This window comes from Microtus oregoni, unplaced genomic scaffold (genome assembly GCF_018167655.1).
Source record: "Microtus oregoni isolate MIOR12 unplaced genomic scaffold, Mior012 000027F_ref0000203, whole genome shotgun sequence".
Taxonomy (NCBI): domain Eukaryota; kingdom Metazoa; phylum Chordata; class Mammalia; order Rodentia; family Cricetidae; genus Microtus; species Microtus oregoni.
Genome location: NW_024543086.1, coordinates 18,056,998 through 18,084,192, shown reverse-complemented (window position 1 = coordinate 18,084,192; position 27,195 = coordinate 18,056,998). Strand labels below are relative to the sequence as shown.

General features: G+C 52.0%; 1 protein-coding gene across 5 annotated transcripts; it reads right to left on the bottom strand.

Moving 5' to 3' along the window:
* Positions 1-754: 754 nt before the first annotated feature.
* Capn15 (calpain 15) lies at positions 755-27,195 on the bottom strand. Of its 5 annotated transcripts, XM_041676270.1 has the most exons (13): positions 26,905-27,195; positions 15,631-15,919; positions 6,337-7,810; positions 5,554-5,762; positions 5,269-5,452; positions 4,978-5,201; positions 4,335-4,460; positions 4,100-4,252; positions 3,027-3,188; positions 2,715-2,941; positions 2,443-2,609; positions 2,185-2,363; positions 755-2,110 (listed from the first exon to the last, which is right to left on the bottom strand). In XM_041676270.1, the coding sequence occupies exons 2-13, from the start codon at positions 15,804-15,806 to the stop codon at positions 1,933-1,935; spliced, it is 3,459 nt and encodes a 1,152-aa protein (XP_041532204.1). In that variant the 5' UTR covers positions 15,807-15,919; positions 26,905-27,195; the 3' UTR covers positions 755-1,932. The 5 variants fall into 5 exon arrangements, 4 of the variants coding, with proteins under 4 accessions (XP_041532204.1, XP_041532203.1, XP_041532206.1 ...); XM_041676269.1 differs by having other exon boundaries at positions 2,443-2,941; XM_041676271.1 differs by having other exon boundaries at positions 1,965-2,106; positions 2,443-2,941.

Genomic DNA, 27,195 nt, shown 5'->3' with positions numbered 1-27,195 from the left:
ACTGATCTTTGGCTGCCAAAGGTGCCCAGAGCTGGCTCCTGCCCTAAGTACGCATAGGTGCAGGTCTTGCCCCTCCACTGTAAGAGATGGTCCAGCCTGGTGCGCAGCCGCATCGGGGCAGGGAAGGCGCTGTGGGCGGCGAGGTGAGATGTGTTGTGGCAGCTGCCCCGCTGCCCGAGGCCCGCCCGGAGCGAACACTGCTGGTGGCTTTAATTGCTTTCACATTCGATGGGGCTGGCCTGTGACAGGCCTCTTACGCGGCGCACTCTGGCCGTGAACCCTCAGCCCCCGCTTGCCCAGGGGCATCCTCTAGCTCCTGAAGGGGCCTGGGCTGCTGGCCAGAGATGGGCCCAGCCTGCACCAAGCTGGGAGGGGACACAGCTAAGAAGAGAGCAGCAGCTACAGTCCCACTCACCCTCTGGCTCCATCTGCTCCTTCCTGGTGACTGATGGATTCAGACAGCCTTCATCCCCCCCCAGTGCAGGAAGGAAAAAAAAAATACTTGCACACATGTTGTCCTGCCCACCATGTTGGTCCTACCTGGCTGTAGGGCTAAAACCCTAGGGTCTGGCTCCAGCCTGTCTCACCTGGATACTCACTACTTCGTCTGGCTGGCTCATAGCTCATCTCATCTTAGGCAGAAGCAAGAACTGGTACTCTTCTGCACAGTTCTATCCCCGCGCTGGCCTCTGGAACAGCCTGTTTCTGTGTGTGTAGGGACAGAGAGGGTGACAAAAGACTGAAAGCTCCCTTACAAAACAAAACACTTTTATTTGGTCCTTGGAGCCTGAGTGGAAATGGCCTATGGAGTCATCGAACAAGGAAGGGACTGATAGCTGATAAAATAGTCTCTGTGTTCGAAGAGCTGGTCCTATTTACAGGGTTAAAAATATTCACAGCTCAGAGTAAAAGGAGGCCCAGAGGGGAAGGGAATGTTTCTCTAGGTATAAAAACCCTCGCAAGCCCCATGGAGGCAAGGACAGTGGGTGTGCGAGCTGCCCACTGCCTATGGGGCTGCAGGACAGTGGCGGCCAGGTGGGGGGGCCCAGGAAATGACTCAGGCGTCCATGTGACAGATAAGGGCTCTGACAAGCAGCTAGGGGAATGCTGGGCAGGTGGGCAGCTTGGCTCCCTCATCTAGGCGAGGAAGTAGTCATACCTTACATGTGCCTGTGATGGGACTGGGTTGGGGAGTGTCCTTCTTTGTGGACAGACTGAGGCCAAGGGACAGTGCTGATTGTGGCCAGGGAAGCTAAGGACGAAGCGCTTCTCCAGACAGCCGGGCAGGGTCTGGCTCCCAACCTGCCACCCCATCATGGCTTCGATCCTGGAAGGTGCTCCAGGAATTGCATAGTGTTGCAGGAGGGGCAGCTGTCCCCAAGCCCTGGCTGATGGCCACCAGGCATCTGTTTCCTGCAATGCGCCGCTCATGTGCCAAGGCTATCAGGACCCTGCTCACTAGGCAGGGAGCTGGGCTTGGGAACAAACCAAGGGGGGGAAGCAGCAGATCGGAGCCTCCACAAAGGGTTGCCCAGGCTCTCAAGGCAGGATCATGGCCTCTGAACCCCCAGATCTGGTTCTCTGAACATATATCTAGACTGCCTTTCTATAGCAAGTGACTGCATATTCACAGGGCCTTGGCCACCTGAAGCTGTCCCCAGGGCTCAGGATAGAAGTACTGGAATGAAGCCCACCCGGCTCGAGGTATTCAGCATGGCAGCTGGGAGGCCTGGTGGGGGACTGAGGGTATTTGGAGTGTGGGAGGAGGGGAGGGAGGCCCAGGGGAGGCTGCACCCTGTAGCCGGCGGCTCCCTGGGCAGGGTCCTGAGATTCTGGTTCAAGCATCCTCCATTGGGGGTCTCCCTCATAAAGTGCACGTCGGGAGGGCAGGTGGGTGGATCTGCATGTAGGCCCTGCCCTAGGGAACTGTAGTCATAGTGGCCGGGGTCCATGGAGACCAGCCACATCAGGTGTGAGTGGGGGGCTGTGGGTACCCCTAGAGGCCGTCCAGTCGCTGAGGAAGGCCTGAGCTGCCTTGCGATGTGCCAGGCGGTGGGTGATAGAGAATCCAGCATTGCCTTCCAGCTGGGACAAGATCACCAGGACCTGCCTGCAGGAAAGGGTCGATGAGGATCAGTGGGAGACCAGGGCCTAGGGTAGGGGAAAAAAACAGCAGGTACCCACCTGTGCAGGGGTGGTACACTGTCCTGGGTGCGCAGGCTGCCACGTGTGGATACCACATTGAAGCTGTCGGTGCAATCACATTGCACATGCAGATAGGACTTGGGGTGCCGGTTCTCCACTACCACGATGAGCCCCGCCCAGCCATGAGTCAGGTAGTAGCAGGTCATGCCCTCTCGGCCCTGGGCACAGGCACAGGGTGGGTGGGCCAGGGCTGGTGGTTGCCCACCCGCTGCCCTCCCCCATCAGGACCCCACCCACCTCATGCCGCTCGCCCCGGCTCTCAGTGAGCAGGATGATGGCATCGGCCAGTGTGGTTGGCTGCGCCTCCACCGGCTCCACCATGACCAGCCTGGAGCTGTACACTGCGAGTACGTGGCCGGGTGGCTCGGGGGCACCTCGGGGGACCCCTGTTGAGGGGCTGGAGGCTGTGAGGGGTGTGGATAACGGAGCCAGCAGCTTTCCCGTGGGTGGGCTTTGGGGCTCAGAGGGTGGGAAGGTGGGTATGGGCCTCATCTGGCTGGGGCCCTTACCCTGGGCAGGGGGCCCTGGTGGAGCAGGGTTCCAGTGGTTGAAGGCACAGCACACCACAGCATACTCGCCAGGTTCCAGCATGACATCACAGTTCACAAACTTCTTAACAGCACGTTTGCTGTGGGCCAAGAGGCGGCCCAGGCTCAGGCGGCCACCAGTGCCAAAAGTGGCCCGGAACACCAGGATGCACAGATCCAGGAGGTGGCTGTCGACTGAATCCGAGCGCCTGAGGGCCAGAGATAACAGGCTGCTGCTCGTGTGGCCACAGCCATGAGCTTCTAGCTTGGTAGAGTGCTCAACCTGTTGCCTACCTGCTGCCCTCCTGGAAAAGGGCAAACTCCAGGGAGGCACGCTCCAGCACTGTCAGCGCAGTCACACCCACTGGTCCACTGGCAGTGCTTGGGAAACATCCCTGAACCCGTGCCTCCTGCCAATCTGAGTGTACCTTGCAGATGTCCACAGAGTCAAAGTACCTAGACAGTGAGGGAAAGGGGCAGCTGAGCAGAGTGCAGCCCAATGCCCCAGCTCTGGGATGCGGTGCCCACACTACGGCCTCTGCTCTCAGCCTTCAGCACTCACAGCAGTCTCCCTGCTTTACCGTTCCCTTTTAGTTGTCTCCCACCACTCTTTGCCGGCCCTGGGAGTCCCTTAAGCAGAAAGCACTTCTCTAGGCTGTAGCCCTGTTGTGGTTTGCATGTGAAGTATCTGGTCCCTGGCTGGTGGTGCTACTGCAATCAGGAGGGAACTGACCTCATCAGTGGGTGAAGCCATTGATGAGTTCATAGCTGAATGAACAGGCTATCAAGAGGTGGTGCCTGGTTGGAGTAAGGACACTTCCAGGTTCAGGCCTGGTCTTTGAAGGTTATGTGTGGCCTCTATCTGTCTATCTCTGCTTCTTGACGGCAACGAGGTGAGACTTTGCTCTACTATACCCTTCTGCCTCACCAGATCTATAGCAAGGGTCAGCTGATCATGTACTAAAATCTTTGAAGCCATGAACAAAGTAAGTTTTATTTTTGAGATGGGGTCTCATATTGCCCAGGCTGGCCTGAAACTCATTATGTACTTCAGGAACTTGGGACCCTCCTCCCTCAGTTGCTGGAGCGTTGGGATTACAGATGTGTGTGCTAGCATACCTATTCACTCCTGCTTTTAAGCCATTCTTCTCCAGCATCTGCCACAGTGACAGCAAACTGATATGGTTCCTGAATACCACGGGGTATAGAATGACACACACAAGCCCTGCTTCATATAAACCTAAATTCCTTGGCCAGACCAAGAGCTGCCTTTCAGAGGCCCGCAGGAGCTGGGACACAGACAAACTGCTTATCTAGACCAGATCCCCAAGGATCTGGCCACAGGAAAGGTGAGGGCATCCAGGTACCTGATAAAGTCACTATACTCCATCCAGAAAACACCCTCGCTGCTGCCATGTGGCATGAGCTCAGCTCGCAGGTGCCCTGGCCAGTGTGGCCACTCATCTGACCAGCTGCCATTCCAGGAGAAACGGCCCCAAGGGTTCCGGAGTCGCAGGAGCCTGGAGATCACAGGACTGAGAACCAAGAACCATGTGCTTTGTGCCCATGCACTTGTCCACCCTCAGCCAGTTGGGCCCTTACCTGGAGCCCTGAACATCACGAACATCCAAGATGGAGTAAGCATGGCGGGGGCGCAGACCCAGGCTCTCGTAAGCAGCATCATCTACCTTCATGTTACCTCCCCCACAGGAGGCACCCATGAGAAACCTGTTTGGGCAGAGTGACACTGGCTGATGGAATGGATGGACAACAGGGGAGATGACCCTTCCTGAACATGGGTGTATAGTCTGGGACCCATGTGACACGTGCTTTCTGGATGAGCTCAGCGTGTCTGGCTACAACAAGCTGGTTTCTGAAGGCTTGGGCCTGAAATGTGGGCAGTAGCACTACCCAGGTTCAGGGGAGGCAGGTATTTTGGCATCCTCTTCCAGGACTAGAGCTTCCGTAGGTCTTTGGGTTTAGACTCTGCAAGACCAAGGTTCACAACACCAACCTACTCCTCGGGGTCCCTCTGTGAACTCTTGCCTGTCTTTTCCTAAGTGAGAGGTAATGAGATCTGGGCTCTTTCTAGGGTGGCCACCTAGAACGGCTATACTTCTTAGCTATGGCTCGCTAAGCATCTAGTTAGATGCGGCACAGTCAGAGGGCACTGGCCCCACTTCTCCCACCACTCCACTCTTCTCTCCTCCCAATGCCACAGACGATGGCAGTGACTGCCTCTTACCCAGCCTCCTTAGAACTCAGCATTTTGGCCCAGATGAGGTCAGTATCAACAGGCTCTTCTCGGGGGTTAGTGGAGCTGACCTGCAGCGCCAGGCTCTCACAGGGGGCACCGGTGAGTGTGGCCAGGCCTTCAATGGCACGCCCTGCCTGGAGTGCAAAGTAGGAGCCGTGCAGCTTGGCCAGCGCCTTCTCAATGAGGGCCACCCACAGCTGCTTCCGTTGTGCCTGGGGGAGGGATCAGAGTCAGAGGTTGCCTGGCTTTCTGGCCCGGCCTCCCACCTTGTTGTCCCACCTGTGAGAAGAGCAGAAAGCCAGCCTCGTCGCAGGGCAGCATGTCGTCCACAAGCACTGTGGTCCACGTGCCATCCTTGCACAGCCGCACCTGGTAGGCACCCTCTGCACATAGGCTACGTGTAACCATCACCCGCTCCACAAGGTCGGGACGTTCAGCCAGGACTGCCAACGCACTCAGGAACCTGGATGGAGCCAGGCAACTTCACAACATGCCCACAACTGGACCAGTAGCCTCCATCCTCCCCTGAGCCTGCCTGTTCCTGGCAGAAACCTGGAGCCTCACCAGCAGTTCCCCAGCAGGCCCTGTAGGATGTCAGAGGGCCTCAGGGTGTGGAAGACTGACCACGGAGTGCCGTGGTCCCTGAAGACAGAGCAGTTGATTTCGTGGGGCCGCAGCCACTGCTTCACTCGCTGCTGGACGCTGTCGCCCACTGGGAAGCCGACAGATGCAGGCCCGGGGGGGAAGCTGTCATCCACAAAGTTCACACTGTTCTGTAGGGACCATGGCCGGACACTCAGGCTGGGCAGGGCAGCCTCAGGCCCAGAATGATTCCACTCTACCTTTTGGGGGAAAGACCCCACCCTCCCAAGAGAGCTTTAGAAGGTTGGGGTGGGGTTCTTGCATATTATACCGACCTTGGTGCTAGGCAACTTTGAATGGTTTGAAGGGCTCACCATCAGGATGATCCTGAGTGGGCATGTGGACACATGGTCTTCCTGCCCATGACACTGTAGGCCAGTGGCAACCAGGCCACAGTGAGCATGTTAGCCTGGGAGATGGCACAGCTCCAGCTGCTCCTTCAGCTGACCCAAGGGTGAAGCCACCCAGGGTTCAGGCTCTGCAGCTCAAATGGAGCACCAGGTATCCCAACCTTGAGCTTTAATGGGGCATGCTGCCCTGTGCTGGACAGCCTCACTGTATCTTCATCTCTCTGTGGGCTTAGACACGGGAGGCCTGGGGGCCTCCTAGGCCTGGGAGCTAAGGGACTGTGACATGAATAGTGGAGGTAAATGTTAGTTACCTTGGGCCAAGCTGCCTCTCAGCCTCAGAAGAGAAGCTCCTTACCTCTCTGCAGAAAGCCACTATGTTCTCCCACAGTGCCTTGGCCTCGCCCTCGTCTGTCTGCCTCCGCTTCTCCACATGCATGCTCTCCCTGCGCCTCAGGGGTGTAGCCCCCCGGCACTGGGTCACTAGAAGCTGTGGTGTATGGCAGGCTGCACAGTGCTTGGCCCGAGGTGTGTTGATCAGGGTGCAGGCAGGGCAGGCCCACTGGCCCAGGCGATCAGGCAAGAGACGGGCAGCCTTGTGTGCTGAGGGAGCTCGTCCACAGCAGCCGACACAGGGGCCAGGCTTGTCGGCACCACAGTCGGGGCAGTGGGTAGGGGGCTCACTGTGCTCCTGGAAACCATGCAGCTTGGAGCCGCCACATGCTGAACACCTGGGGGCTGTTGTGGGGTTCCTAAGCGTGCACCTGGCACATGACCAGGTGGTGAAGTCAGGACTGGAGGGGCTGGCAGGTGTGTAGCGCACAGTGTCTCCAGCCAGGTCAATGACATCACTGCACGACTCACAGCGGGCAGGACTGCTCTCTGGGGCCTCCTCCTCCAATTCACTCAGTCGCTTGCCTGGTAGCAACTCCTTGCCTGACAGCAGCTCAGCTAGGCGGGAGGCCCCAGCTGCAGCTCGTCCAGGGCCCTGTGGGGGCCCTTTGGAGCTTGTGGAGGTCGAGGACTGAGCAGCCTCAGGCACAGGTGGCTGAAGCTGAGGGGGAACCTCCCGGCGGCTTCTGGGCACAGGGTTGTTCTGTAGGGTGGGTGAGAAGGGGCTGAAGGGTGGTACCCTGGGGGGCTCCTGGTCAGTGGAGATGGAACCCTGGCTGGTGGAAGGAGAATCAGCATCAGCACTTTCCCCAGGGAGGATAGGCTGAGATGGAGCAGGAACAACATGGAAGCCAGTAGGGGCCACAACCTCAGGAACCACCAGGGCCTCTGGGGGGATGCGAGGTAATGACAGTTTCCGGGGTCCCCCACAGGCAGAACAAGAGCTGGCCACTGGTGTGTTATGCAGTGTACAGCGCTGGCATGCCCAGCCACTGCCAGGCTCTGCCCCTTCCCGTTCGTCCTCCTGCTCCTTTTCTTCTTCTTCCTCAGAGTGCCCTCTGGCTGGCTCCATGGCTACTAGCCCTGCTGTCCGCACAGGGCCTGCTTCCTCCTTGCAGTTGCCCTTTGGTTCCACCAGTATGGTGGGTGGCTTGGGCAGGACCCCATTGATAATGGGCAGCAGAGGGGCTCCAGGAACGGGCTCTGGGGTAAAGCCACACACTTCGCAAGCCTCTTTGCCTAAAAAGTTCCGGAATGTACAACGTGCACAGGGCCATTTCTGCTCCTCCACGCTGAGCCGCAGGATCTGGTCAAGATCTGGCTTGTGCCTGGGGGCCTCACAGATGGAGCACTGGCGTTGGCCGGCAGGGTTCAGGAAGGTGCAGCGCGCACAGGACCACTCCCCAACTGTGGCCATAGACCCAGGAGAATGCGTGTGGCTGCAAGGGAAGAACCTGATTAGTGTGGCTTCTTTGAGGCCTAAAGTCACAATGATCCATGGGGAGAAGGACACCACTTTTCCATGGAGGGTGACTGGGGCTGAGGTAGATGCCTGACTGGATGAAGAGCCAGCAATATGGAAAGTGTGGTCACCCTGCGGTCAGCAATGTTCTGAGGGATAATGGTTGGGGCAGTCTTCAGTCAAGAACAGCCTAAGCCTTTGCCCAGTGCACATCCTCAGCTTCCCTCATTCATAGGTGCCAAGGGAGACTCCTTGAGCCCCAGGTCAGGGTGGAATCAAAGCTAAACCTGGGCATTCTGGCCTTTTCCTATGGGCTTAGCACACTCCACACCACCAAGCTTGTAGCAGGGTGGCCATGAGTATTGGGAGGCTTGTGGATCCTTCTTGGAAAGGCTACCTGAGCACAGTGAGGACACAAAGCAGACACAGCGTGAGCTTGGATGGAGGTGAGGTTATAAGGCTTGCACCTTGCATTATTTTAAGAATTTGACATGCTTCTGGGCTTTGAACAAATAGAATACATGGAGTGCAGTCCCTGGGCTTGGGTGGAGGCGGGTTTCCTGGGCTCCTGGCCTGACTACCCGCTCCCAGGTTGGGTCCCTCACGTGGATGGAAAGGGTGCTGGGCTCCACAACAGGGATGAGCTGAGCTGCAAACACACTTCCACAATACCTATCTGTAGAACTAACCATAGCTGCTCTGCCTCTGGGAAAATCAGTTGCCTTTTACAATGACGCACGAAGTTATGCTTCTAACCTTTGGTTCAGGAAGAAGGAAGACATTCCTCTTCAGAAAAACAAACAAACAAATAAACCGAATTCTTCCCTCCAAAAGATGACTTGCCTAAGGGCCCAGGGTTGATTCTCATTCCACCTGCCTGTGTAGGTTGGGTAGCCCAGAAGAGACAGGTAGAGGTGCTTAGGCTCCCGTGCAGAAGCTGCTGAGCTGCCCACGGCCTTGCCCACAGTGGGCAAGGCCCAAGTGGACAGAAGGAACTCTGAGAGCCCTGGAGCAGCAAGTGTGCAGGTGTACCAGGCTCAGGTCAGAGCCTGGAGATCACCAGACCTCTCTCCTCCACTCCTTTCCTTGGAGAGGGCTCACGGTTAAGGACAGAACACAGCGTGCCAGCAGAGAGGATGTCCCCTGACACCTCTCCCATACGAGAGCACCGTTGTCTCCACCTGCACATCTACTTCATAGCACAAGATGGGCATCCCAGAGGGCCCTAGAGGGCCACAGTGAGTTTGACAGGTTACCTCCCAGGAACCTCCTGAGGTAAGTCAATCCTCATGAAATGTTCCTAGGGGGCTCTCAGGGCATTCTCTGATTCAGCCCTGGGCCAATGACCATACAGACTGAGGAAGGTTGTGATGGCTAATTAATGCTTCCTGTCTACTCGGCTGGATCTGGAATCATACAGAAGACACACCTTGGCAGGATCTTTGAGGGTGCTTCCAGAGAGGTTTAACTGAAGAGGGACGATCCACTCTGTAGTCCAGGCAGGCCTCAAACTTATAAAGACTCTTCTATCTCTTCCGAGTACTGGGATTAGCAGCATGTCCCACCACGACAAGCCCAGAATACCCACTCTGAATATGGACAGCACCATCCCATAGACTGGGATTCCAGGTTAAATGAAAAGGGGGAAAGGAGGGCCATTAAATCTGGTGACCTGAGTTTGACATCTGGGGACCCACATGGTGGATGGAAAGGATCAACTCTCATAAAGTGTCTTCTGGCCTCCACAGGTGAGCCACGGCATGCATGCATGTATACACACAACATACAATAATATGTAAAAAAGGAGAAAGCATGAGCTTCTTTGCTTCTTAACTGCAGCTGTCTCATGCGCCCATGGCCAAGTTCTCCTTGAATAATGGACTGTGCACTGTCTGTGATGGTTTAAATAAAAATGGCCCAATAGGCTTACATATTTGAATACTTAGATTTTCTGCAAGGCCTCGAGAAGGCACAATGCTATGAAGGTAAACTCCAAGATGCAATGAACACCCCATGATGCTGGAAATGCCAGGACCATAGAATGTCTGCTGAGGAAAGCTGCTGGAGTGGAGTGGAGCTGGCTTAAGAGAGCGGCTATGTGTGCTGGAGACAGCACAAGTGGAGAATGGGGTTATTCAAGGCTGTTGGAGTCTAGAGAACGTCACAATAAGCCACAGGTACAGGACACTGAGCTTCTGGGTATGGGTTTGGTCTTCCTTGGCCCTATTTTACTTTGCAATGCCCCATTTCCTCTCTTTTGGAAGGGGGTTTACTTACTCTATGCCATTGTATACTGGAATTATATAAACTTTATAGTTAAGAGACTGACTTGACTGTTGACATGAGCCAGGCGTGGTGGCTATAATTCCAGCACTCAGGAGGCAGAGGCAGGCGGTCACTCTCATCCCTCTGAGATATACTGAGTCCCACCGGCAAGCCCCTCTTTTTGATGGAATATGTACCCACAAAAACTGTAAGCTAAAATAAATCCTTGTTTTGTTAAGTGGGTTTTGTCAGGTACTTTGTTATAGCAAGAAGAAAAATGACTAATACAAATTTCAAAAATACTAGGGAGGAAGTTCAGGTGCTCATTCATCTCAGGAAACAGCCGGGATGGTCAGGGTCTGGCCCAGTTGAATCCAAAGCATGGCCATTGACTGGGATGAGAGGAGAAAGAGGAACCACACAGGAAACTCATATAGATGAGCCAAATCAGGAAGACTCCAGCTGTAGTATAGGACAGCTCCAAAGAAACAATGCCTAAAGATCAAACTTGTTCCAGAGGCCAAGCTGTGCATCTTCTGTAACCAGAAAACCTCTCAAGACCAAGGACTCTTAGGGTAATTCTGGTCAGCTGTGTGCTATGAACCTCCCAGGACCCCTACCCTTTACTCTCCTTGGTTCACCTGCTAATGCCCATAGTCCATGACCAGTCCTTTACTGAAAGGCCTGGGAAGGGACCCAGGATTCAAGACCTCAAGTCCATAGGCAAGGACAAACCACCACAAAAGTCTTTGTAGAGCTGAAGACCCAATAAAATCTGTATACAGAATTTGGCAAAACCTCTGAGAAACTCTCAACATAACAGCTAAGCGGCAGAGTGCTTGACTAGCATGAATGAGATATTGGGTTCGACTCCTAGATCCAGAAGTAAAAAGAAATTAAAAAAAAAAAAGGGTTTTGCACTTGATTTTCTAGAATTCTCAACACAAATACTCCTAAATCACAGCACATGAGCTCACAGAAGTAGTTCCAACTCTTCAGGACACGGGCTTTGTTCTCGACTCCCTGGGCAGTGCAACACTCAGATTTCATGCAAAGGGAGGTGACAGGCTCCAAAGCTACAACAGAGTCTACCTGAGTAACCAGGAAATGAGCACCCAGAGGACCTAGAGGTTGCTGCATCCTGCTGTGGTCTTGGCAAGAAGTCTCTCCCCTCTTAGGAAGGACAGGTTAGCTAATTAGGCCACTAAAAGATGGGATGTCCTTGCTCGACGAAGCAGCAGCTCCACGCCCTACCCTTGCCAGTTTCTTACCCTGTCCTGAGGACCTATATAAGGGTGAGGGGAGTGTCTCCCTTTCCAGGGAGATGTACCAGGCTGTTTTCCTGGGCTGACTACAGGCTGGCCTGCTCAATTTTTCTGGATGGGTGTGTCCTCCTTATCTCTGTCCCTAGGCAGCCAATGCCTGAATCAACTGTCTACTGATCAACCAGCCAGGTGAGGCTGGATATAAGCAGGGTTCCTATACTGGGCTCTCATTGGTGGAGGAGGGAAATCCACTGTACCTTGATCTCCTGTGCTCAGGTGATGAGTTGCCTTCTTACCCATACAATGGGTGTTACCCAAAAGGAGAATACCACTTCACTGGGGGCGGCAGTCCTGAGAGATATGATGAGGAACTGCTACTTTCTGCCCTATGCTTCTCCCAGTCCACCCAATGTCCTACAAACACTAGGGGAAAGGCTGTCTGTTTCCTAGGCTTGTGCTGTGTTACTTCTGTGTGAGTATATACACATACGTGGGGAAGGAGTCCTGAAGGGTGTCCACAGAGTAGTGTCACCTTAGGCTTTCCTGCCACCTGTCTAGTGCAGTAACCCTGTCATGTCCATCCCCTCTCTTCCAGAACATTAACACTGTTTATTTCTGATTCAACTCAGATGCCTGCTGCCTACTTAAGTCCTAAGCCTACTGAGAACTAGTATACACTGGGGATGCCAATTGAGGGGAAGGGCCTGGCAAGAGGCTGGAGTAGTAGGAAGTAAAGACATCCTCAAGTCTTGGGTCTCTCTCTCCTCTTAATCCCACCTCCTTGCTTAGCTCAGATGAATCTGTCCAGCCAAACAGTTCTGGATGTCTTTAAATTTTTCCTTTCTTCATATAGCCCAAGTTGTATTTGAACTGCTGATCCTGCTTCTGCCTCTAGAGTGTTGGAATTACAGGTACACACTTTCATGCCTAGTCATAGTTCTGGATTTTAAACTCTTGTGATTTATTTATTTTGAGCCAGGGTCTCTCTTTGTAGTCCCAGCTGTCTGTCCTGGAACTCATATGTAGACCAGGCTGGCCTCAAACTCAGAGATTCACCTGCCTCAAAATTCTTGTGCTTTAGTTGGGCAGTGGTGGCACACGCCTTTAATCCCAGCACTTGGGGAGGCAGAGGTGGGCAGATCTATCTATGTGAGTTTGAAACCACCCTGGTCTACAAAATGAGTTCCTGGATAGGCTCCAAAGCTACATAGAGATCCTGTCTCAAAAACAAAACAAAAAATCTTGTGTTTTGGGGGGCTGGAGAGCACTAGCTGCTCTTCCAGAGGACCTGAGTTCAATCCCCAGCAACCACATGGTGGCTCACAACCATCTGTAATGCGATCTGGTACTGTATCCTGGAAAGTGTATATATAATAAATAAATAAATTTTAAAAAATCTTGTGTTGGGGGCTGGAGAGATGGCTCAGTGGTTAAGAGCATTGCCTGCTCTTCCAAAGGTCCTGAGTTCAATTCCCAGCAACCACATGGTGGTTCACAACCATCTGTAATGGGGTCTGGTGCCCTCTTCTGGCCTACAGACATACACACAGACAGAATATTGTATACATAATAAATAAATAAATTAAAAAAAAATCTTGTGTTTTAAATATACACATATATTAAGCAATATATGTATGTATATGTACCATGCACATGCTGGAGCCCTTAGATGTCAGAAGAGCCATTGGACCCCAGGAGCAGAGTTTCAGGTGGTTAGGAGCCACAATGTGAACTGAACCCAGGTCCCCTGGAAGAGTGGTGAGTGCTCTTAGCCACTGTGCCGCTTTTATAACCTCCCAAATCTTGTGCTTTTACTTCTGCTTTATGAGACAGAGTTTCGCTCAGCAGCCTGCCCTGCCTGGAACTCATTATGTGGCCCAGGCTACACCAAACTCTCAGCAATGTTCTTTTGCCTCTTGCCGCAGCTTGCCAAAATCTGCAGCAACAGGGTGTGGTACACAATGCTGAGCAACCCCTCACCCCCAAACTCACTTAAAATTTAAACCTTGAACTTTCATTTACACACATGAACTTAGTAAAATATAAAAGCAGGAGAGCCACCCACCCATGTGACATGTACATGGTGACATTCTCTGTTGGAGCGCTGCTTACTGACACAGACAGAAAACAAGGGCAGCATACAGCCTCAGCACACAAAGCCACAGTGGGCCTAGACATTCGACTCTTCACAGTTTTTCCTCAGGAGATACACACATACATATACACACATATGAAAATATGAGCTGTTCAACACCAACAGTCATCAGAAAAATGCAAATTAAATCAAGTAAAGCTTCATTGCACACCCTGCAGGATGGTTAGAGTCAAAGACAGATGATAGCAAGCATTATCAAAGTCAGGGGACACTGCCAACACTGTTGGTGGAATGTAAGTGGGCCAATCCCCGAGACAGCAGTGTTTCTCAGAATGTTGTGTAAACTCACCACAAACACAGCAGCAGCTCCAGATCAGGGATACACCCAAAACAATTAAACACATGCCCACATAAAACCTTCAGCATGAAAGTTTATAAACGGCATCATCATAAGAGCTAAGTGAGCAGACAAGCCAAACGTAGCTTATTCCTACAACAGAAGACCACAGATGCATGCAAAGATGGAAGTCCGTGCTGCAATGGGGATGAACCTTAGGGACAGTCTGCTGAGTGAAAGCAGCCAGTCAGACATGTGGTCACATGTGAAATCTCTAGAAAAGGTAAACCTACAAACAGGAAGCAGGTTAGTGGTTACCTGGGGCCAGAGCAGGGACGGAAAGACCACAAACAGAATCTTGTTCAGGTGCAAACTAACTCATAAGGGTTTGTACAAAGCTATGAACTGATTGAAAATGATCTGTACATACATTGAGAACAGGTGAATTTGATGGTGTGTGGAGCTTTATGTCAACTTGATACAAGCTGGAGTCATTCTGGAAGAGAGCTCCTCAATTAGAAAATACCCCACTATCTGGCCTGTGGGCATTTCTGTGGTGCATTTTCGTGACTGATGATAGATGTAGGAGAGCCCAGCTTACTGTGGGCAGTGCCACCCTTGGACTGGTGGTCCTGGATGCTATAAGGCAAGCTGAGAAAGCCACAAGGAGCAACCCAGCAAGCAGCACTTCTCTATGGCTTCTGCATCAGCTCCTGCCTCCAGGTTTCCACCCTGAGTTCCCTCAATGACAGACAGTGCTGTGGAACTGTAAGCTAAAATAAATTCTTCCCTCCCCTAGTTGATTTTGATCAATGGTGTTTTATCATGGCAACAGAAAAGCTAAGACAGTGTATAAGTCATATTCTAATAAAACTGCTTAACAGAGTTAAAACTTGTATTAGAGATACTGCCTGGAGCATCCTGAGTACTAAGGGCAGGGAGGCACTGTGATGCCTTCACACACATGAGAAACTGCACCATCTCCACTTGCTTGAAGATCCTTGCTATAGTGCCGCTTGTCCTGTCTCTCTGGACCTTGAATTTCCAGTGGTTGACTCTCCCAACCAGTAGAGTGACTCAGATCTACAGACTCATTTGGTCTCAGTACCTCCTTCCAGCATCTCCTAAAGGTCACTTGTCTGCCAGCTCAGAAGGCAGGCTCCTGTCTGTGCTCCATGCCCAGCTAACTTCCTATGCCCGACAGATGGGTGAGTGAGCTGTTTGTGGAAGTCACAGCCATGCACTTCTCTGAGTAAAGAAAAGATCAGAGTGTTACCTGGGTTCTCTAGAACAGAGCAGGTCTGCAACCTGAGGTGGAACCCTGGCTATATAGGGAGTGCCAGATATCCTTCCTTTAAAAATGACATGCATGCAGGTAAAGGCTGTGGTTCCCCACAGCCAGACTGGCATCCCTAGAGACAGCCATTCTGGAGCATAGGTACCACAGGCTGGGAAAGGGGAGCAGTGTTCAGTTCTGACAACTGTGTGAAACAAGTCAGCACTCTTAACACATGCTAGCTACAAGGGCTGAAGTTATCAGCCTCCAAGGCAGGGGTCTCCAGACAGCCTTCATAGGAATTCAGAAGACCATGGGCAGGTACTGCTCAACAGTGGACATAGCAGAACCTCAGGCAAGGGAAAGCCTCAGACTCATCAGCCAAGAGCAGCAATAACCCCAGATCAGATAGCTCCTGCACCTTTAGGGGAAATGAGTTGACAGAGAGCACTGATAAACAGAGACCCCTGTTCTGAGCAAGCATCTGTGTCAAGGAGGGACACACTGAAAAAGTCTCCTGCCTAAGACCCCTCAGGGTTGCCCCTCCCCACCTTCTTACCTTCGGGCCCGGGGACGTGGGTGCTGTCTGGTGACCAGAGCACTTCCCCAGACAGTCTCCCCATGTCCGCTCCTACACCAGCCAGCTGCTGCCGGGGACCCTGGGTAGGGTGGCCCCCCAGGGAAGCCGTGGTCTGACTCCGTCTCGGCAGCCAAGGAGGAGGCGGAGCTCCCCATGGCCCCCCTGACAGTGGCCACGTAGAGAGCCGGGCCTGGTCACCTCTGGCCGGTGGCACGCGAAAGGAAGCATGGAGAGAGGAGAATGCCCACACCGGAGAAAGGGCAGCCGGCTGGTCAGTGAGACAACAACAAAATAAACAGAATAAAAAGAGAGAAGAAACAGTGTGATTCACACAGATGAAACTCTAGGCCCTGGGAGAGTTTCCCAGTATGCCAAGCAGCCTGGGGTACACGAGGGGAAAGTGAGGTTCAGGGACCTGGGCATGACTTTAAAGTTTTCAGCACTGTAGGGTACATCCTATAGACAAGCCCCACAAGGGAATATAGGCCAAAGACCAAAGGTCAGCACCAAATGGAGCTGCAGCTCCCTGACTTGAGGCATATTAGGGTTTCAGGTTATCACCCTAACCTGAAAAACCCACCGTCCTCTCAAACTAGTCTCTAGTCTTCCATCAGAACAGTTTGCCTTACCACAGAAGAGACTATCAAGGGGACATTTAGCCCACAGGAAAGGAAAAAACAACGAAGGAGCAGAAGGCACAGCGAGATGGCCCTTGAAGAGCTAAGAGGTCAGGGCCAACCTGTGCCTTTAGAAGGGCAGCTGCTGACTGTGTAAACACCCTTACCAGGCAAACCCTAGACCTGGAGAATGCCAGGGAACTCGAGAAACTGTCCATGACCGGGAGGAAGAGGGTAGATTTTTGTGCTGCAGGGAAAGCCAGTTTATACCTATTGGCAGTTGGGGAGACCAACACACACAGGGTGACTGGGTCTCTGTGTGTGTGTGTGTCCCCTCTTTGGGCACTAGGTTAAGGTGTCTGGATACGTAGACCATACACTTGTCCTGGTTTTAGCAGTTCCTACCCCTGGCTCCCCTACCACCCACTGACAGCACTTTCTCTGGCTTCTGAGTAAGCCTCTATAATACTGACTCTGGTATTAGGGTATAGATGAGGGGAGGCTGATATAAGGAGCCAAGAGACACACCTAAAGTACTATGGGACCAAGGGACAGGCCCACATGATATGTAACAGCCTGTGTAGTACTTCTGAGAGTCAGCACTTGACACCTGAGAAGACCACCAGCATCAAGCCCAAACCCTCTCCAACACACCCAGGCATGGGGTCAGGTAGTCCTGCAACCTCTCACCATGAGGTTGCAGTTAGAACCAGCTGTTTCTCCCATGAAGTAGTGTTTCCCAGCTACCTTCTGAGTTAGCATGTGAGGGACTGCTTTTGCCAAGGGACTGGCCCTATTGGCTTGGTGACCCTGTGATATTTGAAAGCTTTGAATTCATACTTTGGAATGGCTAGAAAACAAGCCAGGTAGTTGTGGTGCACGCTTTTAATTCCAACACCTGGAAGGAAGAGGCAGTGGATTTCTGTGAGTTCAAAGCTAGCCTGGCTTACAGTTGTTTTAACACCCGCAACCCCCCTCCCCCCCCCCCAAAAAAAGAATGAAAGTGTATGAGAAATGAAACGTATGTGAGCTAAAATGTCACACATTCCCTTTTTCTGAAGACAGGGTCTCATTATGCAGCCCAGATTGCATTTCCACTCAGGGTCCTTCTGCCTCTGCCTCCCAAGTACTGTGACTACAAGTGTAAGCTACCACGTCAGGCTTGAAATTCACATTTCAGTGTCTACAAATGGTTTGGCTAGACAAGGCTGTGCTCATTTATTTACATGCTGTCTGTGGCTTCTCTCAGAGATTACACAGCACAAGAGACCACAAATGTTCCTAAGTGTTCCTTTACCGAGGGCTGGCCAGCCCAGATCAGACGGTATAGTACAGGTTCATGATTCCTGCAAGCCACACAAAAGAGGCACAAAACGAAGAGAGGGCTGGAGATCTGGCCAGAAGCCACAGTGGAGGAATTTCCAAAATCATCTTCTGACTTCCACATGTGTACACATTTTCCCTGGCCTAATAATAATAATAATATAAAAAGCTAAAAAAAATAACAGGTGGAACTGGGTATGTTCAGACCTGTAAGCCAGTACTAGGGAAGCTGAAGAAGAAATCAAGATTTCTAGGACAGTCTGGGGTACATGCTGAAACTCTGTCTCAAAAATGAACAAAACAGGGAGCTTGAGAGATGGTTCAATGGTTAAGAGTACTTTGTTGCTATTGCAGAGGACCTGAGTTGGGATTCCCAGATGGTTTAAAACCATCTATAATTCCAGTTCTAGGGGATCTGACATGCTGTTCTGACATCCATGAGTACCAGTCACACATGTGATTCACATACATACATGTAGGCAAAACATTCATATATATAAATAAATCTTTAAAAACCCCACAAAACAACGAAAACAACGATCAGGTAAAAAGATTTCAGCATATTTTGTGTAACCTAACATATCGAGAATGCTGTCCTTTCAGTATGAAATTATCACAAATGACATTACTGAGTTACTAAGTATCCCTTTTTTGGTTAAGGTGCTTTTCCTGACTCCCTAGCCCACTTAGGGTGTTACTAAGTAACCTTAGCTAATCTTGCACTCTTACTGCCTCTGATTGTTTTCACATAGGGTCTTACAATGTAGCCTAAACTGGGAGTAAACTCCCAATTCAATTCTCCTGCCTCAGTTTGCTGAGTACTACAATTATAGGCATGACCATGGCACTTGGCCCTGATCAAGATCTTTAGACTGTTTTCTAGCTCGACAAAGACATGTGTGCTCTGCATGGGTATTAGTGAACTGTTGGTGTTGGTGACAGGATTCTGTTCCGGTGCCCAGCAACACATGCTCTGTCCACCAGTCCCACATTACAATGGTCACCCAGTGCACCTGCCTCTCCTGTGGTTGTCAGCGCTGGAACAATCCCCCAAACTGACAAGCCCTGGCAATACAGGAGACTCCTGTGAGAAATGCACCCCAGAATTTCTGATGCTCCTCTCTCATATTCAAACCCTGAGCAGGTAAGAGGGAGAGAAGAGTGTTGGGAGCTGGAGATGCCCACGGGGCAGAAACTGCTTACAATAGGGTCCTGAGGTGATCTACTGCCAACACTGGGCCTTGCCACATTCACTGTGAAAGCATGCACTAGACTCATGGACTGCCTACCTGCTTCTCCAGAAGATATGAGAGTTCTGCATGGGCTTGAGTGCTGCTTGCCCCACAGCTCCTGTAGTCCGCACCTATCCCTCTCTTCATCCTGTCCAGGGACTATCCTCCTCCTGTCTTTGTGCTTGCTCACTGGGGATACCTTGAGCATAGGATCTCTTGAAAAGGTAGGGACAGCACATTCTTTTTTTGCTAAGTGTGCAGAGCAAAGAAGAAAGGTAGGCAGGAAGAGCAATGCTCTCAGTTCTCCATGCTACAAAGTCCCAACCATATCCACTGTGAAGATGGAGAGAGTCCCTTGGTGTGTGGAGGAGCCTCTTGACTAAAGGCCACCTAAAAGAGGCTAGCAGTCTTAGTACTCCCTTACACCCTAACACACACACCAGAGAGCAGTTGGCTACTAGTTCTTTGTTGGCCTAGGGGGCCCTTTTACCTCAAGAGGCTGGCATCAGTATTTCTCATGTATCCCAAGCTAGCCTAAAACACTATGTAGCCAAGGACGTTCTTCCACTCCTGATCCTCCTGCCACAGTCTCCCAAGTATAGGATTATAAGCATGTGTCACCACACCCAACTGTACACGTGTGCTTCTTGAAACCCACCTTCCTTCTGCAGGCCTTTTGCCCAGCACCTTCTGTAGACCTGGTGGTTGTTAACTCCACATGTATGGTAGACAGCTGTATACAAGGTTCTACATGCCTTCCTTCTGGGTTCTGACAACTGCACTCAGGGACCTTTGAAAGGGTAGAAGGGGAATCCAGTAGCAGCCCTAGCTAGAGAGTGTTGGCTGTTTCTCTGGCTTGGCCAACCCTCTATAGAAGCAATTATCACACCCAGGCCACTTTGCCAGGGACACTGGGACCTCCCCTTTGAGGTAAGGAGGCTGGCTCCTCCCAGGTCTCTCCCATCTAGGCCAGAGCACACCAATATAATTAGCATGTGGTGACAGGCAGGGACACGGAAGAATGCCAACACAGGTGGATCCAGTTTTTGTTCACATTCTGGCTGCCTAGGCTGTACTCAAAGAGAACAGGAAGGAGAAGAGAGTATGGCCCCCACTAAGGTGGCAAGCCTGAGCCACCCCAAGGGCTGTCTTCTCTGACAGGATTTGCTGGTGGACAAAGCCCCCTCTCCTGAAAGCACTTCACTTGCACCTCCTTTTACTCCAGTTTGTGTGCTTAGCAAACACCCTTTGACCTCTGCTGCAGGTCAGGCTGTCTTAGGAGGCTGGACACAGCAAATAGCGATTCTCAGAGATCCTACCCCAGACGCTGTCTCGCTGCTACATGACTTAAGTGTAACCACATCAGTCTCCAACAAGAGGCAGAAGGGGCAGGGTGGACTAAGGGCCATAAGATTTGAGAGATAGGGTCACCCATCTTATCAGCCCTAGGACTTATGCCTTTCCCACTTCAAAACAAATCAGTCAGTTCCTCCCTTATTTGCATTTGGGAACTGTTCTACTTTTAAATGGGACAGTGGCCTAGATCAGGCCTCAAGGAAGCAAGGAAGTGGGGCTGTCACTGTTCTGAAAGCCAAAGTGTTAATTATCAAGGTGGATTAGTATGTCCCCAGCCTTGGTCTGAGATGTTCTCTGCACATGCTGAGGGCAGCTGGAGAAGACCACCAGGACAAGCACGAGAAGACAGGATGATGCCTCCATGGATTCTGCACAGAACCACACAGGGTGTACTCTCTACATCAACAGCTTCTTTCTGTTGTCCCCAGCTCCACCTTCAGCTCTGAGGGTCCTCTGAGAGAAGGTGTTGGTCATGACAGTACATCCCAGGTAGGCCAGGCCCACAGTTCTTCCTCACCGGCGCTCAGGGCTGGAGGTTGGGTGGGGACCATCGTGGCTTTCATAAGCCGTGAGACCTGCCGGGCAGTGGTGGCGCACGCCTTTAATCCCAGCACTTGGGAGGCAGAGGCAGGCGGATCTCTGGGAGTTCGAGGCCAGCCTGGTCTACAAGAGCTAGTTCCAGGACAGGCTCCAAAACCACAGAGAAACCCTGTCTCGAAAAACCAAAAAAAAAAAAAAAAAGCCATGAGACCTAAGGGCTGCAAACCCACCGTCCCACCGTGAGGGTCCCTTAGTAGAGTCTGTCTTTTTGCCCCACATTAAAACAGCCAAGTCAGTATTTCCTGCCCAGAGCTCCCAAGGACTTGTGGGATACCTCATTCTCAGGACAATCTGGGGGATATCACTAAGTCAAGGCCAGGGAGACCTTGTGTTTCAAGGGTTCGTGGTATAGGAAGTACAATGTCTCCCTGTCTCCCCATTTAGGAGTGCCCTGAGCACAGTACTCAACCTCAGTAAAATAAGAATAGAATGGGTTCTCACACCAACTGAGTAGAAACCTATCACACAAGCTCTTCCTCTTGGTAATTTTACAAAGGGCCACCTTCTCCCATTCTAACTGCAGTAACCCCAATATCATGACTCGTCTCTTGAGACAGTGCATGGCAGGACAGAACTTGAGTGCTAGCCGCACCTGGCAACAATAGCTATCCACCATCCCTTAGCGTTGTACCTACCAGGGCAGGAGGCAGTCAGTTCAGCTGTGAAACCAAGACCAAACCACTGCTGGGAAGCAACGCAGCGAATATCAAGGCCAGCTCCAGAGGAAATGGCCTGGGGACAGGAAGTGAATCCTCCTCAAGAAACTAGGCTGGGATCTACCCCAGGGGAGGACACAACCCTGTGAGAACTGGCTGAACAGCATTCCCTGGAAACAGGCAGAGTGCCTCCACAGAAATGGACCACCCTCCGCTCTTGGAGCCTCTTTTTGGCCAAGACACCACAGCACAAGAATTCCAGGTGGGAGTCCCTGACAGGCCATAGGCAGACATCTCAGGTGGTACACCCAAGAGGGTATGAGGCCCAGGAGAGCCTCATACCAAACCCCACGAGCACAGCTTCTCCCAAAACAGTTTCTGTAAAGCCAGAGAGCCCGGCTGGCAGGGCAGAGGGCTGGTCACCAGAGAACACTGGCCCGGAGAAAGGGGCTCTGCACTCCCACCTCTGCAGCTCCATCAAACAAGCACGGTGCCTCATAACTAGCTCACCTGAGGCCACGCAGATGACAAAATGTCAGTGTGTCCAACTTTTGAACAGGCTGCCACTGCAGAACTCACCAAGACAGCACGCTCCTCCTATCAGGGTTTGGACTCTGGCCCAAGAATGCCAAATGCAGCCTTTGGGATTATCCGCATGAGCAAAGTCCTGCAAATGAGTCTTGATTGGCCGCGTGGTTCAGGCCCTGCCCTCTTCACACTGCTATGGCCAGAGCCTCTATTTACTGCCCTACCTAAGCATGTGCTGCCTAGGCACTCCTTCCCTTTAAAAGTTGTGTCTGTTCCCTAGCCAGAGACCACAGGAGACAACACGGTCTGCTGGCTCTTTACTGCCACTGCCACAGGAACCAACCTGTCCATGGCAAACAGGCTGTGGCACTGGTAGGAAAACAGAGGGGGTTATTCAAGATCCTCTCCTGATGTTCCTCAACTTGGCTCTGCCCCTGGGTAGAGTTCATCGTCAGGGCCACAGATCAGTAGTAGCTGGCAAGGAAGCCTAGGCTGTCTAGGTACTGCCAGGGAACTGTGCCCAGATTGGGGCAGGACTCAGGGGAACAGCAGAGTGTCACCAGGATTCCCTGGACTCAGGTCCTGGCACTGTTCAGTCACTCCAACTGCCAATGGGTAACCACTGTTTCAAGCTGCAAAGCTCTGCTCTTCTCGGCACCTGCTCACTATGGCAGATGTTGCCATGCAGGCAGGATACTCATGTGTCCTCATCCTGCACTTCCTTTCTGGGCCACTGCAACCTCCTCTACTCTCTTAGCCACTGCCTTCTCATATGCGTAATACTGGAGACAGTGGCCATCACCCTTCACCTGCACACACAGAAAGGGTGCGAGCTGAACTCAGAAAGTGAACCAGAGATTCTACTGAAAATGAAAAACCCACCTAAGGGCCAAGAGTAGGATAAAGACTTAGGAAGAAGGGTGCTGTCTTAAAGCCTCTCACTCCCCTGAATGGAAGCCAGAACACATCACAAGGTAGTTCTTAACCTTGAGTTCGAGATTTTTTTTCCATTTTTGCCAAGTACTTCCTGGTCTCCAGCTCATAAGCAACTGAGAGTGGAGTTGGACGTAGCTGTACACACAAGCACTCCAGAGCAGGGGACTCTGAATTCAAGGCCAGCCTGGTCTACAGAGTGAATCCTGAACAGTCAGGGCTACACAGAGTCTCTCACACACACACTCTCTCTAGGCTGGACCTCAGAACAGCAGTGGGGTCTCCAGCTGCAGGCCTGTTCAGAACAAATGAGACACACCGATCCTGCTGAGGTGAACTACAGCAGTTCTTGAGGCTGGGGCAAGGCTAGTCTGAGACATCTACAGCTGACCCTGCTGCCTCCTAGACAGGGAAACGGTCCCTGAACGGCCTTCTTTCTGTGTTTCTGGAGTTGCATACCACCTTCGCTATACACTATGAAAAGGGAAATTATGTTTTTCAAAATGTTGCCAGGAAAAGAAAGGATTTCAGTTTTTGGTTCGTAAGTTCAGTGTTGTTTGCTGTGGAATACAATTTTAAAAAAGAAGGTAGAAGGTAGCCTGGTGGCCTTGCCATCAGCAGAACAAGAATCCTAAGGCACTCAAGCTCACTGCTGGCTCCAAAAGGAGACAGGAGCACTAGGGGCCATAGCGCGTCTGGCAGCACTTCTTTCCCCAGTAGCTCTGGCCTTTCCACATCTGCATAAAAGCAGGCGCTCCAAAAGCTGTACAACTCATTGATTTTTCCATCAAATGGTGTATGGTCAGCAAGATTAAGAAAGGGACAGAAAGTCTGGAAGTTCTTTATATCTAAAGGGCAACTTTTTAAGAACCCTGGAGGAGGGCATGGGAGCAACTTCTGCAGCAAAGAGCACTCCACAGCTTTCCCATCCTATTAGCAGCGGCACGGCTGCACCTTGACATTTTCAAACGGCAACTATCGACATGTGTTTCTTCCACTATCACAAAGCTCTGCCCAAGCCCATCCTGCAGCTTAGCCACCAGGGAAGTGGGGAAAGCAGTATCAGGGAAGCAGGAGGCCATGGCTATGCATTTGGCAATAAAAGAGAGTTGAGGCCAATGCATATATTCCCCTTGGTTTCCTAACATGGACACTTGAGCAAACCTGCCCTGGTGCCTGGTGCATCCTTAGAGAGAGTTGGCTACATCACTGGCTTCCCATACGGCAGCTTGTGCAGAAGAATACAAAGAACAGTGAGACCGTTCAGCACCTTAGAGCCCCACACTATTACTACTGTATCTCCACACTGTGGTAGAGAACGTCTGTCTGACCAGCCTGGGAAGCAACACGTTGCCCACATCAAGATGTTCTTTGGTCCCCTGGCCGCAAGGTTTCACATGGTTATTATGCCATGACTCACAAAGTGGCAATCATGTGGCTAAGCAGGTTTTCAAGCACAGCCTCAACCCTCAGCCTCCTCTGTAAGTGACACTTACACAAGGGTCATAGGCTGCTAAGTTCCTTCTCAGACTGAGAAACAAGATGAGGCCAGGTCCCTGTTTCCACATGAGACTACATGCTGCCCTTTTAGATAAGGAGAGCTCTTCAACCTTAGAAGTCAATTGACCTGGGGCTGGAGAGATGGCTCAACAGTTAAGAGCACTGGCTGCCTTTCCAGAGGACCCGGTTCAAATACTCCCAGCACCCACATGGCAGCTCACAACTGTCTGTAACTCAGTTTGGATCAGGAATCTAACACCGTCACACCAATGTGCTTAAAATTATATATATATATAAAGTCAATTGACCCAAGGCTACCAATGATCAGCAGCCAACTGAGGATGTTTATTGGCTACCTGCTCAGGGTAGGGCTGGACTGAGTTGGGTACCAAGACCTTCTAAGAAATAACATACACGACTTGAGAAGGGGAGACTCAGGAAGCTGGGGTGCCCCCGGTAGACCTCTCAGGATAAATCAGAATGGTATCAGACGTATAAGGGTCAAATGGCTCCAGACAGCCAAGACATACCAGAAATGTGGAAAGGTCAAATGGCGGAGAGCATCCAGCCTGAGGGGTTAGGAGACTAGGAACATCTGGAACCAGGAGCACATGCATTTCAGGATGCTCTTGCTTGTCAGGTGACATAGCCAGTATGAAGTGGGGACCAGGCAAGAGATGCACAGCCAGGAAAAAACAAAACAATCCACACCCCTGGAGAGGGGGAGGGGGAGAGACAGGAAGTGTCATTTTTCCAGGCTTGAGCTCAGAGCCTTAAGACCATAGCTGTTTTTCACATTCTGCCTCCCAGGCCAGGCAGTGAGGACCCCAGGATAAACCAATGTGACAAGTTACTGGTGATCTTGGCTTTCTGTGTTTTTTTTCCAAAGAGTTCAACATTTTTTTATCTACTGCTTTTTTCTATTTTTTTTTTTTTTTAATTTTGCTTTCTCAGCCCCAGCCATTGTCTAGGGGAGTGAGAGGCAGCGCTGACCTTAGAGAGCACATGTCTGGACAAAGAACTACTCTACTTTCCTCAGGCTCTGAACTGATCACCTCATCAACAGCACACACGGAGGGCTCTTAGAGCACCAAAAAAGGCTCTTCTCTCAAGTACCACCGGTGAAAATGTGGAAGGAAAAAGGGGTTCAGAGACTCAGAACTCCACCCACCCCTACCTTGACAACTGCTGTCCTCTAGCCTCAGTTTCCTCAACTGTAAAATGGGGCTTACCTGTTTGACCCCAAGGCCCGGATAATATACAATAGGGGCCAGGAAAGCTTGGGAGTAGACAAAACCTGACAGTCAGAACCAGGGCAAAGTCTGGATCCAAGGATGGAGAGCATAGAACCCATTTCTTCTGGAGGCCAAGCTGAGGCTTCTACCCAGATGTGGGGTCAGGGCCTGGCTCCTCCTGCTCTCAGATACCATGGCCAGCAGAGGTTTTGATTGGTAAGTGTCCCCATAACGCTGAACAGTATCTGGAGCCATGGATCCAGCAAGGCTTAAATCTGCCTTCCTTGAGCTCACTGACCTGTTTGCCATTCAAACAGTTCCTGGGATTCTCAGATGTTGGGAAAGAAATAGGAGCATCACTCTGGAGCAGAAGACCACAAAGGAAGTAGGATCAACTACCTCATGGAAACAAGGTTGCTGTTCAACAAGACACAATTGTCCTATTCTACAGAACTGTGGTCCTGAGGACATCCCTGACAGCCAGACTCTGGAAGCAGGGAGAAACTCAGAGGCAAGCTCCAGACTGAGACAAGGGAACTGCCACTGGAGGAGCAGAACTCAAGTTCCTTACTGAGGAGAGGTTCTTCCTGATGCGGGTATTGCTGACCTACAGTGCCAGCCCCAAATGCCCACGAAGGTTCTCAGGTTCTCGGCCTGGGTGTTTAGAGTCCTGAAGCTCGGGAAGGTATCCTGTTTTAGAGTCTAGGTGTTTCACGGTCCTGTTACTGGTGTCTAGTAACAAACTGCTGGGACCCTGAGAGCCAGCGCAGCAAGGGCCATCTAGCCACACAAACGGGTTCCCAGATCAGACCTAGAAGGGCCCCCTTTCCAGACAACAAAAAGAAAATCCCGCAGCTGTCAAGGGGCCACTCTGTAACTTTCCCAGCCTACTGACAGGCCCACAAAAACAGAGGAAGTGTGGGATGGGAGGGCACACAGGACGCCCCACGCGCTACTCTGTCGCCCCAGGTAGCTGCAGATTTCTTCAGGCAGAGACCCCACTACATACACCTTCGTACAGAGTGGGCCAACGCTGCTTAGTCCCAGACAAGAGGGCACTCAAGGACAGGCAGGCACTGAGGGTCGCCTGCGTCTGAGGTTCCTGGGCTGGCCTCGAGTGACCCACACGACCAGCCCTTCCCTCTCACCCACGAGCTTGCCACAAACCAGGCTGTTGCTCCCAAGGCAAACACGGAGTATCCGGGCTGATGCCCCGAGGCCGAGCTCTATGAGTCCCTAGGCCGGCTGGCCCGCCGCCTACCATGGAACTCACCTTAGCGAGCCGGCGGCGCCTTCTCAGCGCTCGCGGTCGGGCTAGGCGGGCGCGGCCCTGGTGCTGGCCCTCAAACGGTTGACCCACAACTTCAACCGGAGGGCACTAAGGCCCCCTTTACGCCAGCCGCGATGCTCCGCCGGCTTAGCGCGTTTCGGCCCCGAAGCTCTAGTCTCGGCCCGGCAACCTTACGCCGCCTCCGTAGCGCCCGCCGTCCCGCCCGGCCCACCCGGTACGCCTTACGCCTTCTCCGTAGCGTGGCGCCCAGCCGGGGCCCGCGGCTACGGCGCG